General features: G+C 41.7%; 1 protein-coding gene across 1 annotated transcript in view; it reads left to right on the top strand.

The window, feature by feature from the left end:
• Positions 1-9: 9 nt before the first annotated feature.
• Positions 10-17,524, top strand: part of ELP1 (elongator acetyltransferase complex subunit 1) — a 58,899-nt gene continuing 41,384 nt past the window's right edge. Inside the window, exons 1-11 of the mRNA XM_039240047.1 lie at positions 10-426; positions 3,637-3,799; positions 4,652-4,804; positions 5,023-5,104; positions 5,984-6,064; positions 9,113-9,198; positions 10,628-10,724; positions 11,035-11,125; positions 12,511-12,634; positions 13,941-14,034; positions 17,209-17,439. Of these exons, the coding sequence (XP_039095978.1) occupies positions 3,650-3,799; positions 4,652-4,804; positions 5,023-5,104; positions 5,984-6,064; positions 9,113-9,198; positions 10,628-10,724; positions 11,035-11,125; positions 12,511-12,634; positions 13,941-14,034; positions 17,209-17,439 (1,189 nt within the window). The 5' untranslated portion in view covers positions 10-426; positions 3,637-3,649. The remainder of the gene's footprint in view (positions 427-3,636; positions 3,800-4,651; positions 4,805-5,022; positions 5,105-5,983; positions 6,065-9,112; positions 9,199-10,627; positions 10,725-11,034; positions 11,126-12,510; positions 12,635-13,940; positions 14,035-17,208; positions 17,440-17,524) is intronic.

The following is a 17,524-nucleotide window of genomic DNA, read 5'->3' as shown; positions in this document are numbered from 1 at the left end:
GCTTCTCAGTAGGGTGCTTTGGAGTCCGACGTCAAAGCGGGACTCGAATACAGTAGTGTGGGCGGCAGGGCAGAGGGACAGAGGTGGAGGGGCGGCGCAGCTCCCTACCTCCACCTTGTCTGGGCTACGGAGAAGGCCGGCCACAACTTCTCCGCCTCGTGACGTCACTCACGCGCCGCCGGTGGTGTGTCCCATCTGCTTCACACGCACATTGCCGTTTCACCGGTTGTCCCTCCGACCCCTTTCCATCACTACTCCCGGGCGTCCCGCGGCCCGGAGGCCCAGTTCGCGTCCGGAAGGCTGGAGAGCCGCGGACAGAGAGAGGCGTGTGCGCAGCCCCGGGCGTGCTCCGGAAGGCTGGCTGCGCGTGACTGAGGAGGCGAGGGCAGAGCACCGCTGCTTGCGGGTCCTCGCAGCGGGGTGCAGGTGAGCGTTCGGAGGACTCACTCGGGGTGGGGGACGGAAGGGAGCACGGAACCAGGCGCGTCCTCAGGGGATGTCCTGAGGAAGAGGACCCCCGAGCGTGCAAACTCTCCCTGCTGCAGGAAACCGGGGAGTGGAGTGTGGCGTGATCACCTTTGCCCTTAAGTTCTCTTCCCGCAGACTTGCCACCTGCGCGGTCCGGGGTCTCTGCGGCACGCAGCATGCCGGGAAGACGTGTTGCTCCCTGGGTGGCACATTTACCAGCCTCCGGATTCCTTGCAGGAGTGGACAGTACAGCTGAACCAATTAATACACCAAATAAAGCGGATCAGTTAACGTGTGACTGCTGTTAACTAAAGTGGATTTGTGTTGCGCGCTGCTTCTCGCGTCTGACGTTTTCGTGGAGGTGCCCCCCTGTGCTTCTCGATCTCCTGTGGTATATTGTGTGACCCTCTCTCCCTTTAAACTGTGACTTCCGTATGGGCAGTGACAGAATCCTCTCGTCTTCAGATCCTAGCATTTACCAAGTGCTTAGTAAGTGTTTGATGTAGGCCACAAACCGAGTCATGGGATTAATTAGATACTGTGCAGGGGATTGGAACTGTATTGCACGACAGAACTAACCAGTGAATAGTTTAATATGAAATATGAGCAAAAACAAGGGGAAGACCGTTTTCATCTTGGGGGACGGAGAGAATAGAAACGTCATGTCCCCAAATAGGAGAAACTCATTTGTATAGGATAATAGAAGTATTTCATTTTCCACGTTGTATTTGATGTGCTTGTTGAGACATCCTGGTGATAATATCAAGAGGTTGAAAACGTGGGTTCATTGTTCACTTTGGGGACAGTCCGGGCTAGAAATCACCTTTGCCAGTGATTTCGGAAGTTCTGTGCCTTGAGAACTCCGGTTGTTTGCTGTGTTTGTCACGCAGGGTCCAATCAGGAAAGTAGAAAACACACAGTGTTTCACCTGAATTTAACATGAAGAATTGGTTAAGTAGCTGTTGGAGGAATAAGAAGCAAAACGGAGCAGTGAAGTAACGAAACGTAAACTGATGAAAGTAGCTATTAACACTTAGCTTGGGACTTCGGTTCAAAACAAGGGAAAGTGGAGTTACGGTGACCTAATCTTGGCGGAGAGGCACCATAAAGCTGGGACTCTGACTGCTGGCATTGATGACTCTGGGAGTCAGAGGAGTCCTGCACTCTGCATTTCAGTGTCTGGAGAGAGACTGCCCGGGTAGTGCTCATATCTTTTGGGGTGTGCTGATGAGGTTGGTGCTGGGAGTGCAGGGACTGGGACTTGTGGCTTAATAGAATCCAAGTTCGCAGAGAGGAAAACATTTTGATGATCCGATGATAGCGACAGTGACAGCACAATTTTTGTTAGATAAACTAGCATGAAAGACAGACAGGAGACTATATGTTGGACCTGTTTTGCCCATCTGTTCTGTCTTCTTCTCTACCACTTGCTTATTCCTCTGTAGCCAAGCATTCTCTCATCTCCAATCTAGCCATCCTTTCAGATCTGTCCCGTGTCAGTGGTCATCCAGATGATGTTTGAAGAGGAAACGTATGTGATTTTTATATTTCTTGTAAACCCAAGCTTTCTATATAGAATTAGATCTAAATAAAAAACCTGCATGATGTAATAGAGGTTCAAATAATTTCTAGAAGTTCTTGAACCTAAATGTCACCAAAACTTACAAAACCATTATTGGCCTTGATTTTCTTCCTCGCTCCCACCATGTAATGTATGGTCTTGCCTTCCTCTTCACTCACATTACATGTTGTATTTTCATATTGCACTTACCATTATGTGCTGTGGTAGTGTGAAGATTAACTCATCTTTATTCTTGCATAGATGAGAGAATTCACCTTGGATTAAGGTGATAATAAGGCCATTGTGGTCTGTATATTGCCACCCCTAACATAAGTTAGGGATTTCTAGTTATAAACTGTATAAACTTTAAATGTATCTGGATATAAATATCCAGTATATTAGCATTCATTTGTTTTTCCTCTTAGCTAATGTTATGCACTTAAGCAGGTCCGATTTTGCCAGACCAAAGTAGGCTCCCTATTTATCATTCTTTTTCCACCTTTTCTATTTTACTGGTAAAAACCAGGCCAGGAAAGCCAAATTATCTAAACTACGATCAAGTCACCAGACTCCTCAGTATTTATTGGTCATCACTGTGACTGCCGTAATAGCATGGTGTGTTTTTTTTCCTCCCTGAGAACAGTACATCTTTTATTTCTGTCTTTAATTTCAGTATTTATTTTTATTTATTTTTTTAATGTTTGTTTATTTTGGAGAGAGAGAGAGACAGTGTGAGTGGAGGAGGGGCAGAGAGAGAGAGACACAGAATTGGGAGCAGGCTGCAGGCTCTGACCTGTCATCACAGAGCCTGATGTGGGGCTTGAACCCATGAACCAGGAGATCATGACCTAGGCTAAAGTTGGATGCTTAACCGACAAGCCACCCCCGCGCCCCAGTATTTATTTTTTAAGTGAACATGTAAAGCCAGTTTACAAATAAATTTACCTGGTAATGTTAAAGCCATTTTCTTCTTGATTTTCTTCAACTGACAGGGTATGTATATGGAGTTTTATATGATTTTATTTTATTATTTTTAAAATGTTTATTTATTTTGAGACAGAGCCTGACGTGGGGCTTGATCCTATGAAACGTGAGATCATGTCCTGAGTGGGGCTCAGTCTTAACAAACCATGAGATCCTGGCCTCAGCCGAAGTCAAGAGCCATTTGGACACTCAACTAACTGAGCCACCCAGGAACCGCTGATTTTCTAAATCAGTCAGGTTATAAAGATATTTGAATATGCAAAAATAAAATGTTTTCCTATTTATTTTGATCTTTTCAACTTTCCTGAGAATAACTGATGTTAAATCATTTTGAAGAAAAAATTTTAAAGTTGAGGATCTTGTCTCTTCCAAAGATTGAAAACATAAAGTAGTTTTCAGAACCTCCATTTGTAGACCATAGATAAACCAGTGAATTGGTGAGGTTGTGACCACAACCTTATGTGGGTTCAGATTGGGTCATTTTATTTTTTTCTTGGTTATTCTAACTACCACATCCCTGCCCCTGAATCATTATGCTTAATTTGACTGTCATTTGTCACTATTAGGGAGGCTATTCCTTTCTGTCAGAGTAATTCTTCATCAAGAGATATTTGTACTTTCAGGAATTGCTTCATCATGAGAAATTTAAAGTTACTTCGGACCCTGGAGTTCAGGGATATTCAGGCTGCGGGGAAGCCTCAATGCTTTTGTCTCCAAACTGAACAGAGGACGGTGCTCATTGGCTCAGACCATGGACTGATAGAAGTAGACCCTGTCACTAGAGAAGTAAGTGACTGATGGAGAATGCCTCGCGCTTGCATGACTTGACCTTTCTTTTTCCAAACTTACTTCCCCCATAGTCTTTACTTTAAATCTTACTGAACTTGTATCCTCCTAAATGAACATTTCCTTTGCTTTATATTGATATCATATGAGATGTTACTTGCATAGTAACCTACCTTTAACTCTACTTCTGTTTCAAATGTAAGTTGGCAAAACTCTGACATTATATTTATGTGGGTGCCCTTCTTGTTACCCTACCCATCATGTAAACACTATTTATAACAGTGGGTCTCAACTGGGAATGCAAATGAAAATTGCAAGTTTAAAAGCTCTTTGAGTTGATTCTGATAACTTTCCTTAATTATATTTTGCTACTTCCATATTTTAGGTGATTACATTCTTAGTTCTTTTCCCCTATACTATAGAAATCTTAGAAAACCATAATTATTAGGTTCGTGTTTTATTGGGCATTTTTTAAGAGACCAGCCTTCTTGCTTTTGTTTAGTATTTGCTTGGCAAAAAGGTCCCATTAACTTTTTTTTTTTTTTTTTTAAATTTGTAAGCAGTCTCTACATCCAGCATGGGGTTTGAACTTACAACCCCAAGATTCAAGAGTTACGTGTTTCACTGACTGAGCCAGCCAGGCACTCCCATGAACTATTTTTTTGGTTGTTAAAGATTGTAGGATTGTAACATTTCTTAAATGAAAGTTTGGATTTTAATGTAGAAAAAATTTTCTTGAAAACTTTTATATTAGAAAAGAAGCATTAAAAAGTCATTTATTTTTGGAAATGTTATGAATCACTCTTGAAAGTTGATTGGCCTGATTTGCTTATGTGTTTGTTTTGGTGAAAGGTGAAAAATGAGATTTCTTTAGTGGCAGAAGGCTTTCTTCCAGAGGACGGAAGTGGCTGCATTGTTGGCATTCAGGACTTGCTGGATCAGGCGTCTGTGTGTGTGGCCACGGCCTCCGGAGATGTCATACTCTGCAATCTCAGCACATGCCAGGTGAGTGGAATGGTCCAGTGAGGGGGAAATCTCCGGCATCCTCAAGTCACGTGTTTTGTGTCGAAGTTGAAAATATCAGCCATAATATTTAAGCATTTTGCAAATGAGAGCCTTTGCGTTATGTTTCTCTTGACAAAAAGTTGTCGGCTTGGCTGTAGCTGTACTTCAGCTGTATGTTAGCTGGGTTTCTAAAACTCAACTTTTGTCTGCTGATGCAGCTGGAATGTGTTGGGAGCGTGGCCAGTGGCATCTCCGTCATGAGTTGGAGTCCTGACCAAGAGCTGGTGCTTCTTGCAACAGGTAAGCTTGTCCTGGTCTCTTGCTCTGCTTCTCATAAAACGTGACTCGTTAATGTCTTAAAGGCTTAAATTTTGGGGTGCTTATTCAGAAAACTTCTTTGATATAACTCTTTCAATTTTTCGAAATGGGAAACAAAGTCATGAAACTTTGGAAAACTCTGAGGTCCATAGTATAGTTAAAAATGCCAGCAGGGGTGCCTGGGTGTCTCAGTCAGTTTAGCGTCCGACTTCGGCTCAGGTCATGATCTCACGGTTCGTGGGTTCGGGCCCCGCGTCGGGCTCTGTGCTGACTGCCAGCTCAGCGGCTGGAGCCTCCTTCAGATTCTGTATCTTCCTCTTTCTCTTACCCTCCCTTGCTCATGCTCTCTCTCTCTGTGTCTCTCAGAAATAAATTTTAAAAAAAATTTTTTTTAAATGCCAGCAATATTAAATCTATTCCAAAGGAAGAGTTGTTATTAAACATATTCTAAAGACTGCTCGTCCAGCTCTTTCAGGAGCTCTTATAAGCTCTTGAAAACTACTTTTTTCCCATTGAGTCTCTTCATTCCAGATGAGTTTCTGTAAACTGCCCCCACTGCTGAGGTATTTGAAGAGATAACCTTGGTGCAGTGTTGAAGTTAGTGGAGGGGGGCTGGTGGACTTTTATGTGAGCTTCATAAACAGTAGTGAATGAGCACCAGGTAACTTACCCAGGCAGGCAGAGCTTTTTTTTTTTTTTTTTTTTTCTCTTCAAATAAGAGTCAAAATATTTGGGAGTGAATGGTGTCTTATCTGTTCTCCTCTGAACTCCTCCACTCCAGCTCTGTAGCTTCCAGTGCTATTTATGAAATACACATTTGTTCTGTGAAAACAAAATCATTCTTGTTTGTGTCCACCCAAGGTCAACAGACCCTAATTATGATGACAAAAGACTTTGAGCCCATCATGGAACAGCAGATCCACCAGGATGATTTTGGTGAAAGTGAGTATAGCTTCGTTTTGGGACATTTTGTGACCTGAAGTTCCTCTCAGGTGGGATCATTTTCATAAACCCAAAGAACTACGAAAGATGAAGTCTCATGCATTAATGTCTGGTAGCCCAGTTCCTTTAGCCTTTTCCAGACCATACAAGGCATTCCTCTGGTGTCTGCAGCTCTGAGAGTTCACGTTGTCAGTAACCTGGGGAATAGAAATCTGCCTAATGTCACCTGCATGGTTGTTACCCAGACCTCAGGGCTGGGGCTTCAGTGAATGGAACTCTGCTAGCAAAAATAAAGCAAGCATTTTTGGGGTACAGTTTGGGGACAAAAACAAGAGAGGGAGATAGAAGCCTGATTTTTTGTTTCTACTGATTGGACCTGAGTCTCCATTTTAATGGGAACCATCTTGCTAAAATTGTTTTTTGCTAATATGTTTTTCTTAGCTAAGATGTAGCTGGATATAATTTGGGCCTTGAGGCTGTGGGAGTATTGAAAGGGGGAGAGAAGAGGAGATGTATATGGAGTGTAAGAAGCTCTGGCCAACATGAGGGCACCAGATAGATGGCCCAGTCAAGGAGAGGAATGAGGGAGAAGAAATTTTAACTTTTGCTGATTATTGATCTCATGCCTTCTTGCTCTCCCAACTCCGAGAAGTCATTCAGAAAGTTGCTACTCATTTATTTACTCAAAAATAATTTATTCAGAAATAATATTTGAGTAGGTACTGTGCACACAGAACTGTGTTTGGTGGTGTGGATAATTCAGCTTTTCCTTTAAGGAGTCCCATAGTAACATACGCAGGTTTTAGGGTAGCCTGAGGGGAGGAAGGTTGCAGTGGAGAGGGAGGACTTGAGAGAAGGCTGGCTTGAGCTGAGTCTTGGCTGAATTGGTGCTGGGTAGGTGAGAGTTGAGGACAGGGGTGTGGTCTAGGCAAGGAAATTCGTCCATTCCCAAGCATGGATGCTTCATAGACACGTCATGGCTTATTCAGGCAGCCGTGAGTACTGTGTTATTGCTGCTGGCAGGACATGAGTGTGGATTGAAATAAACAGGATTGATTTTGATTAAGTTTGGACAGCTTTTGATGATGCCAGATTTATTGGCTGATTGGTGGAGAAGGAAGAGACTGGGCGCAGGGTGATCAGATAGGAGGTCCTAAAGGAATACAGGTAAGAGATAAGGAAGGTGGGTGTGCGGCCAAAAGAAGGAATGAATTCAGGAAAAATTTGGTTTTCAGCGAGGAGAGGGATACGTTTTTAGAATTATCTGACAAATGTCTTTGGAATATGTACACATGGTTCCCCTCCTGTCCTAGCCAATTAGAAATAGCAGGTTAGAATGTGAAATAAATGGGTTTGGGGTATGTAAGGTGAGGAGGAAAGAGTTTAGTGGGGCTCCAGTCAGAAGCTCAGGTGATGGGAATATAGACACCAGTCATTGAGAGGAAAGGTAGGGGAAGTGCTGACTTGTAAGTGGTAGCTGGTGAGTTCTGTTCTGGATGTCTTTAAGGACCATATGGGATCACCATGTGGAGTAGGCAAATAGAAGGGGCTGAAGCTCAGGGGAAGCCAGAGATGTGGATTGGGAGTCAGTGGCATATAGGGAATCTTTACAATCTTGGGAGGAGATAAACTCACTCAGGAGCAGGTATGGTGCTGGAAGAGTCTAGCATCTAGGGTGGAGTTCCTGGACATCCTTTTTGAGGACAGCCACAGAGGGAGTAACCAGCACACCTTTGGATGAGGAAGTGCACTGGGCTCGACTAATCCCACTGACTTTTTCATAAGAAGCTTAATAATAGAGTGTAAGTCAAGGGAGAGGGGGTCCAAGTTAGGGACTTAGGTCTTAGACAAATATTTGTGAGTATGAAAAAAATCACTCTGGTTGTCGTGAATAGATATTTTTCCTGTAACCCAGGGGTTGACAAACTTGTTCTGTGAAGGGTGGGATAGCAGTTATTTTCAGCTTCTCAGACCACATGACCTCTCTTGCAATTTCTCAACTCTGCTGTTGTAGCATGAAAGCAGTTACAGACAATACATAAAAGAATGGGCATGGCTGCGTTTCAATAAACATTTCTTTGTAAATGTAGATACAGGCTGTAGTTTACTGATCCGTGCTCTCACCCCATCACTTATTGTCTGAATCCGTTGGAAAAGTTCTCTTCATTCCTTGGTCATTTACATCTCTAGAAACTTTCAGATAGAAGCACAGGGGTATGCACCAAGGTGAGCATTGCTGTTCATAGACTGCTGCAAGGTGTGCTATTGTGGTATCCCATGTACCCATGCAGACCACACAGGAAATGGCCATGCTGACCCTGATATATAGAAGTGATGAAAGCCCTGCTCTTCAGAATCAATGGCAGGAGGGAAGTATTGGGCCCTGGATCTGTCTGAGGTTTTCAGTGACATGTCAGTAGTACTTACTGAACATGGATGCCTGATCCTACCACCTGGAACAGAGTACTGCATTATTTCAGCACTTTATGCAAGAGAAACATTATGATTTAGAGAGAATCTTAGGCTGGAAGGCGGCACCCTATGTCCTAATTTTGGCTTATGCCACTAGAGGGTCTCATTTTCTGTCTATGTGAGGAGTGAATTCCATAATCTATAGTCCCTACCACTACTGACAGGGAGGTTGGATACATTTAGTTGACCAAATACTTATAATCAGAATTTGATTCCTAGCTCATGTCTTGAGTTTAATGTTCTTATCCATGGATGTATCTTGTAAATTCTTCATGTTTCATTCATTCTTCTAAAGTGGGAATTGTTGACTATCATCAAGGGAATTTAGGATATATAAGATGACAGTGAAGTGCTTTCCAAAATGAGACCATTTCAAATTCTTCAAAATTCACTGCTGTGTATAATATGAAACATTGGCTTTTCAAATTTTGAGTGCTAGTCAGTTTATTGAGAGGTCTCAGAGGACCCAAGTAATTGCCAGTGAGCTACTTAATGAAGAGTAGCAGTGGAACTGTTTTATTTCATTTCATGTAGCTTACTGGTTGTCTTGCATGTTCTCAACCAATTGCTCTCCAGGCAAGTTTATCACTGTTGGATGGGGCAGGAAGGAGACGCAGTTCCATGGATCAGAAGGTCGGCAAGTGGCCTTTCAGGTGCAAATGGTAAGATTGGTCTGATGGATACAGAACCTTGACTGGGACAGATAGTAGTTTGCCAACTACCAGGAACTCTTAGGTGTCCAGTTAAAGGCTAATAATGGACAGAGCTCTTCTGCTTTAGTAAAATTGAAACCTTAGAGTCCTCGGAATGAGTCATTCTAGAAAGATTCTTTTTCTTTTTTTATTGCCAAGTTGCTTTGTAATTTTTTTCACTATAGACAATAATTATAACCAATATTCATTTTAAAAAACATATCATCACAGATAGAAATGAAGCATTTTGTGTAGCCCTTCCTGTTACTCTCCCTTTCCTTCCCATAAAGAGCTGCTATCCTGCATTCACTGTTGGTCATTCATATGTATGTTTTTGTATTTTTCCTGCATACATATATTAGATACTTTTTCTGATTTTTCCCTTTGGATGAAACTCTCTGTTTTCCTTTTTTCTGAATACATTTTTTTTTTTTTTCTGAATACATTTTGAAGGTAGAACTATTGGAGTTATTGATAATAGATTAAATGTAGGATGAGAAGAACTGAGAATGATTCCAAGATTTGGGCTGAGCAAATAGAAGCATATTACTTATGTTCCATGAAGACATTTCCATGAGCTCCATGGGACAGATCAATAATGTACTCTTTGTCATTTACATTTTTCAACTTTACTGATTGCTGGCCACATTCTCTGTAGCTCCTGTTCTGTTTCAACCCTTCACCAGAGGAAGGCGTCTTTGTGTTCTTTGCCAATTGAGACTATGTCTTGTTAGGCTACCTGTGTATTCCCTACAGTGTAGAGTGGCGATGGTGCCGTTCCACTGCACCCTGTCACTGGGATGTGATCATGGATGCTCAGGTGATCTTTTGTCCCCCAACCTGCACAATTGGCCTCTGTCTTCAAGGCCTTCAGGACTGAGATGTAAGTGGCGCTAGAGACCTTCCTTCTTCCTGCACTGCGGAACACGGAACTCTTCCATGTTTTCATCATTGCTGCTGGCTTTATCGCCTCTGGTTTTCCTCTGCCTACCTTCCTCACCTTTTTAATTTGTTCTGCACTGTTATAAAGCTTATATAGTAATCACATGACCAGAACTCTACCCCCTTACCTTCAGATAAGCAGAACGTTTATTTCCTCACCTTAGTTACCCGGTGGATTCCTCAGCTCATTGTATTTAATAGCAGATATGCAGCTCTTTTCCTCTGTTGCTATGCCTGGAGGCCACTTTTTTTATGCATGAAGTTGGATTTTCTTTTGGTCTCTTGATGATTTCTGGGTCTGAGAGGCCATCTAGAAGAGTTCCTGAGCATTCTGTGAAGTTGGTTTTCTAGATAGCTTCAGTCTCCTGCAAAAGATTTAACTTTAATAGTCTTGGGCTTGTTTGATTTGGGGCTATTTAGGTCCCCCAGTAACATTTGTGTTCCTTCCTCTCTTTAGCATGAGTCGGCTTTGCCCTGGGATGACCATCGACCACAAGTGACCTGGCGTGGTGACGGCCAGTTTTTTGCTGTGAGTGTTGTTTGCCCAGAGACAGGTATGGAAATCAATTGCAGTTAAAGAAAAAAGATTTTATTAAGTTCAGGAAAGCTTTCTTCTTAGGCTTTTAAAAATTATACATATGAGGTGCTGCTTTAGATGTTAAATGAATTTAGAGCTAAGAACTAGAAGAATTCTTTGAGATCATCTGCTCCAGCCTCCTACTTGTGGGTACAAATTCTGAACAAGATTAATCTAATTGGCTTTGTAAAACCATGGCAGTTTTTACTAATAAGATGTTGGAACAGTTCTGACTTGACAACATTTTTTTAAGTGTATCTGTTTCTGTAACTCTACCTGCCACCCAGGAGCTCGGAAGGTGAGAGTATGGAACCGAGAGTTTGCTCTACAGTCCACCAGTGAGCCCGTGGCAGGACTGGGACCGGCTCTGGCTTGGAAGTAAGTGGGAGAAGAAACCTTGTAACTTCTTCCTCAGAGAATTTTTCGGAACGAGGTAGGGGTGGTGACACCTGTTGGGTACAGGTGCTTATGTAACACAAAAGGATATTAGCTTTTACTCATTTGGCTGTAGGCCCGTATCTTGCTCTTTTTAGTTTTTCTGAAGACTGAATTCAATTTGAATGGTAGATTTAGAGCTTCCCAGAGGTCATTCCAAGGCCGACACATTTTAGAGCTTATAGGGAGCTCCCGTATGAAGTCATTGTGTATAACAGAAAATGGTGCTTAGAAGGGAAGTCACAGTCTGCACAGCTGCTGAGGGCAGTGGAGCTTTGGTGAAAATTAGGAAAAGGACTTGCTTCTCTGCACAAGCCACAAGCTCTTACACTGGAGGGTTCTGCTTGCCGAGGAACATGCAGGCTGGATTGGGGCCCAGTAAACTTTGTGCTTAGCATCTGCCCTGGTTAAAGACAGAAGAAATGTCTCCTCTGTCTCAGTAGCATCTGCTATATGCCAAACTCCTGGGTCTTGGGGTTTTTGACATCTTGTTTCCCACCAGTATTTGAGTGACAATTGGATGAGAGAACAAAGAGGGGAAAGTATTGAAGTTAAAACTATAGATCGCTTCTAAATAAGTCAGGCAGAGAAGGACAAATATCATATGTTTGCACGTATAGGAGGATTAGGAGGAACTTGACGGAGGAACAAGGGGGAGAAGAAGGGCGGAAATGGTGGGGGAAAGGGAGAGAGGCAAACCATGAGAGACTCTTGAATGCTGACAAAAACTGAGGACTGATGGATGTGGGGGGGAGGGGGGGATGGGCATGGAGGAGGGCACTTTGGGGATGAGCACTGAGTGTTATGTGGAAACTAATTTGACAATAAACTATTTGTAAAAAAAAAAAAAAAACAAAAAAACTATAGATCGCTTCTTAGCCTTTTGGCTAAGATCAAGTGAAGTTAAAACTATAGAGACGAAATAGGAACAAGATGAGGTGATTTAGAATGTTTTCAGTAGATTGAGACGTCTCAAATACCTCTCTGAGCATGGAATAGTTGCTGAAGTCATAGATTGAAGGAGAGATACATTATGTTTTTATGGGATGTAATATTTAGAATAGAATAGTTTAATTTATTGGCTGTAGAAAAGGTCACACTGGTGCAGTCTAAATCTGTAAGTCTTTGTGCACAGATTTGCACAAAGGCGCGCTCTCGTCTTGGAGGTGGAGTACCACACTAGTGTGAACTCACCAAGAGACGTGTGGTCTTTAAACCTTCCTTGGGTGGAGATTTTTTGTTGGAAAAATCGTTTCTCTGACTTTTTTCTTATTCTTAGCCAGTTGGCTGCACTTTTGGACATTCTAACATTCGGTGTTTGCTTTAAGGCCCTCGGGTAGTTTGATTGCATCTATACAAGAGAAACCCAATCAGCAGGATATTGTGTTTTTTGAGAAAAATGGCCTTCTCCATGGACATTTTACACTTCCCTTCCTCAAAGATGAGGTTAAGGTAAGTGCCTGAATTGTTTCACCATCAAATTTAGGGGACTTTCCTCAGCTGTAGAGGCAGCTGTAAAGGTTTCTATCTAATGTGGGCGTGTAAAATAGAAGCTCCAGAGTATAAAGTAATAAAAATAGTGGTTTCTTATAACGGAATTTTTTTTTTTAAAGAGACAGTTTTTTTGAAGAATATTTTGGAAAGAAATGGCATTTTTTCTTACTATAGCTAAAACATAGGTAGAAATAGAAATCCTACTTAGTATTGTTTATTTTGACAAAAACATAATGCTTCCAGTTACAAAAGCATAATGCTTCCAATAATAGATACTTTTCATTGATAACATTTAAACCTTAAGCTGCTTGTGTACCATTAAGACTTTTACTGGAGCAGAAACACAAAATGGTGATCTTTAATTATGTAAACATAAACATAATTTAAAATTATGTTACATTTATGAGGCGCCTGGCTGGCTCAGTTGGTTAAGCACTTGACTTTGTCTCAGGTCATGATCTCGAGGTTCACAAGATCGAACCCGCTGTCGCACTGTGTGCTGATGGCTTGGAGCCTGGAGACTGCTTTGGATTCTGTGTCTCCCTCTCTCTCTGCCCCTCCCCTACTCCCACTCTGTCTCTCTCTCTCTCTCTCTCTCTCACAGAAATAAATAAATGTTAAAAAAACAAACAAACAATAGAATTATGGTATATTTAAATTAAGAACTTAAGCTAAAGGTTGAGAGAGGAGTTTAATGAACTCCCATTTCCTTCTTACTTTCAACAGATGCTAGCATTTTGCAGAGCTCTTTTCATCCAGTCACCACTTTCTAGCCTTAACGTGCGCGTGCACATGCAAGCGCGCGCACACACACACACACAGACCCTTTTGTTTCCTGGGGTTTTAATTTTAGAAATTGTGTTTTTAATATTCATTTCTAACAGTTAAGAAAGCACTTTTCTTTATATAACTAGAAATCCATGCTCACACCTTACAACATTAGTAATAATTCCTTAGTAGTATCTAATACCTAGTCCATATTCAAATTTCTGATTGTCTAAGAATGTTGACTTGTATTTGGTTGTTAAATCTCTCTTTTTTTGGTTAAGTTTCTCAAATTTTTAACCACAATGCATTTTTTTAAAAGTCCCCTACATATAAAGACCTATTACCTAGATTTCTTTACTGATTCTATAGGTTCATAATTTATTGCTAGGGATCAGCTCAGGTGTTTGGTTTATGAGTGCAGGGAATTCAGCTCTTGTAAAGATTATGAAATATGTACACAGTTAAAGGCCAGTGACAGGTCTTTTTTCCCTACTAGGTAAACGGGCTGTTCTGGAATGCAGATTCCACAGTGCTTGCAGTTTGGCTGGAGGACCTTCAGAGGGAAGAAAATTGCACTCTAAAAACCTATGGTAAGACAGCACTAGTATTTCAGCCTTATGCCACATGAAGTGTAGTTGAAAGTAGGCTGTGGAGTTGCCTTCATCCCTTCTACTTAGTCCCGTAGCAGAATCAGAGATAACTGAGGGGGAGGTGGAATGAGGGAGTGGTTTGGTTTTGATTATTTATGAATTTTAGTGAGGTATCAGTCAGGGTCCTCTAGACATTAGACTCAGGAGACAGGCTGGCAGGTTGGAATACAGTTAAGAGTTGATGTTGCAGGGGTGCCTGGGTGGCTCAATAAGTTGAGTGACCGAATTCGGCTCAGGTCATGATCTCTCAGTTTGTGGGTTCGAGCCCTGCGATGGGCTCTGTGCTGACAGCTCAGAGCCCAAAGTCTGCTTCGGATTCTCTCTCTCCTTCTCTTTCTGCCCCTTCCCCACTTGTGCTTTGTCTCTCTCTGTATCTTAAATGTAAATAAATGTAAAAAAAATTTAAAAAATAAAATAAAATTTGGGAAAAAAAGAAGTTGATGTTGCAGGCTTAAATCCCAAATCTGTAAGGACAGGCATGTCATCTTGAAACTCGGGCAGGTTCTGTGTTACAGTCTAGAGGAGGAATTCCTTCTCTGGGAAACCTGTTTTTGCTCTTAAGGCTATAAACTCTTTGTATGAGAGCTACCCACACTATAGAGGATAATCTTTTGTATTTAAAGTCTATTGATTGTAAAGGGTGATCACGTCTACAAAATACCTTCTAGCTACATTTAGACTAGTGTTTGATCAAATGGCTAGATAGCATAGCCTAGCCAAGTTGACATCTAAAATTAACCATCACAAATCATCAGTGCTTTCTCCACATGGATGGTGTTACTGCAGGAAGTTAAGGTGCTAGCCAAAGGAAAACTAGCAGCAAAAGACAAATGGCATTAGATATAAGTAAGAATCGTCTCTGTGCCTTTTTAACAGTAGATCAGATCGTAAATCTGTATTTTTCGATGTGTGTGTAATATGTGAAAACATTAGAAAGTAAAGATGAGAAGAAACAAAAGTTATTCCATAATTCTTTTGCTCAGTAATGGGCGCTATTAAACTTTTCTTGTGTTCCAGATTTTATGTGTATGTATCGGTATAGCTATGATATCATTTTTGTTAAGTATATAGGCATGATATATCTAGATATCAATATGTAACTTGTTTTTATTAAGTCACAAATACATTTCCATATCACATACCCATTGTCATCATTTTAAATTGCTGTATGGTATTTGTGTCACACCTTTTTAAACCTCATGCTGTTAAGCATTCAGAGTTTTATAATTTTTCATGTCAACAGCAGTGCACTGAACCTTTTTGTTCACGAAGCTTTCCACTTATTTTTTAAGTGGCTTCCAAACTTTTTAATCAATAGAAATTTTTCTTTAACTGGATTGTTATTTAGAAGCTCATTTAGTTATTCATTCATGACAAACCTTCTCAATGCTGGCTGCTCCTTTAAAAAAAAATTACTATCCATCCCTCATCTCAGAGTTGGATCCAGTGTGTTAGGATGCGGACTATACATCAGTACTTAATTTAAGAAATAGGAGCATGGGGCACATGAGTGGCTCAGTCAGTTAGTGTCCAATCTTGGCTCATGGCATGATCTCACAGTTCATGAGTTTGAGCCCCGCATCAGGTTCTGTGCTGACAGCTCAGAGCTAGAGCCTGCTTCAGATTCTGTGTTTCCCTCTCTCTCTGCCTCTCCCAGCTTGTGCTCACTATCAAAAATAAATAAACATTAAAAAAATTAATAAAAAAGCTCCCAGGCAATTGTTAACGTGCAGGCAGGGCTGAGAACCAGTGATTAGCCAGGGTGTCAAGGGCTGGTGCTGTGATATGCTCAAGATAAAAGTGTTGCACAAGGAGTCACATCATCTATCCTCATAGAGCATGAGTACGGGGTCTAACTTAGCAACCCACAGGTAGGTGGAAGTGTTCTAATAGCTTAATTAGAGAACTGTGTTACGTCTGTTATGGTTGCTGGGTTAATTAGGATTAAGCAGGGAGGGGGCGCCTGGGTGGCTCAGTCTGTTAAGCATCGACTCTTGGTTTCGGCTCAGGTAACGATCTCACAGTTCGTGAGTTCCCTGCATCGGGCTCTGCACTGACAGCACAGAGCCTGCCTGGGATTCTCCCTTTCCCTCTCTCTTTTCCCCTCCTCTGCTCTCTCTGTCTCTCAGATAAACTTTAAAGAAAAAAAAAAAAAGAATCAGCAGGAAGATGTTTAAAGAAAAGAAATTCCCTAATACCGTTAAGGTTTTCATTTATGTGTTTTCTCTTTAATAAAGGTTGGTTTTGACATGATAGGTCTTTTCCTCCCAGCTTTATTGAGATTTAATTGCCATTATAACATTGTGTAAATTCAAGATGTATACTGCGATGATTTGATATACATATATGTTGTGAAATGTTTACCACAGTAAAGCTGGTACATGCTTCACTTGACATAATTCCCATTTTGGTGGTTGTCAAGGTGAGAACACTTTAAGACCTGCTCTCATAGCAGCTTTCAGGTACACAAGGCAGATTGTTAACTGTAGTCACCATGTTATCTATTAGTTCCCCCAAAGTTACAGGTGAAGGTTTGTGCTCTTTGACCAACATCCCCCCCCCCATTTCCTCCCCACCCCAGGATTAAGTCTTATTCTTTTACCAGATGTTGGAATAATTGCTGATAAAAGATAAATACTGATCTTCTTTGGATAGCTGAATCATGAGTAATGCCAGATAGCCTTGGACATAACCCTGCACGTAAAGCACTTGGAGGAAAATAATAAGCATCTTGAGCCTAAAACAACATAGTGATGGCAACCTAGTGCTCTTGGATTGAGGGTTTTAATATTTTTAATCTAATCGCCAAATTTTCTTCTTTCTAAATCTTTACAAAAAAAACAACTTACTAAAGCAGTGTTGTCCTAGTAACTTTTCTGTCCTCATGAGCCTAAAGTTTGAAAGCAGAGGCAAACTGAGCATGTGTGCTCTGGCCTTAGTTTATCCCCATGGAAAACTACTTTTTGACAATTATTATTGTTAATATTATGATTTTAATGAAGAGGCTGAGCAGGAAAGGTCATTTGAAAAAGAAAAAGTTGTTCCCCATTGAGTAGGTGGCGTGAAATCTGGTCCTCCAGCCTCTGACGGCCTCCCTCTCATCTCCCCCTGCAGTGCAGCTCTGGACTGTTGGGAACTACCACTGGTACCTCAAGCAAAGTCTGCCCTTCAGCTCCTGCGGGAAGAGCAAGCTTGTGTCTCTGATGTGGGACCTGGTGATCCCGTACCGGCTGCACGTTCTCTGTCAGGGCTGGCATTACCTCTGCTATGACTGGCACTGGACGACGGACCGGAGCTCGGGAGATATTTCGAGCGACATGGCGAATGTGGCAGTCATTGATGGAAGTAAGGAGCTGGAAAGCGTGTTCGGGAGCCTGTAGGGGTCCTGAGTCTGTCTATGCCTGCAGATGTGGTTTGACTGAAGCTGGAG

Source organism: Hyaena hyaena, unplaced genomic scaffold (assembly GCF_003009895.1).
Source record: "Hyaena hyaena isolate Hyena2069 unplaced genomic scaffold, ASM300989v1 scaffold_6, whole genome shotgun sequence".
Classification (NCBI taxonomy): Eukaryota; Metazoa; Chordata; class Mammalia; order Carnivora; family Hyaenidae; genus Hyaena; species Hyaena hyaena.
This window is presented reverse-complemented; position numbering and strand designations above follow the sequence as displayed.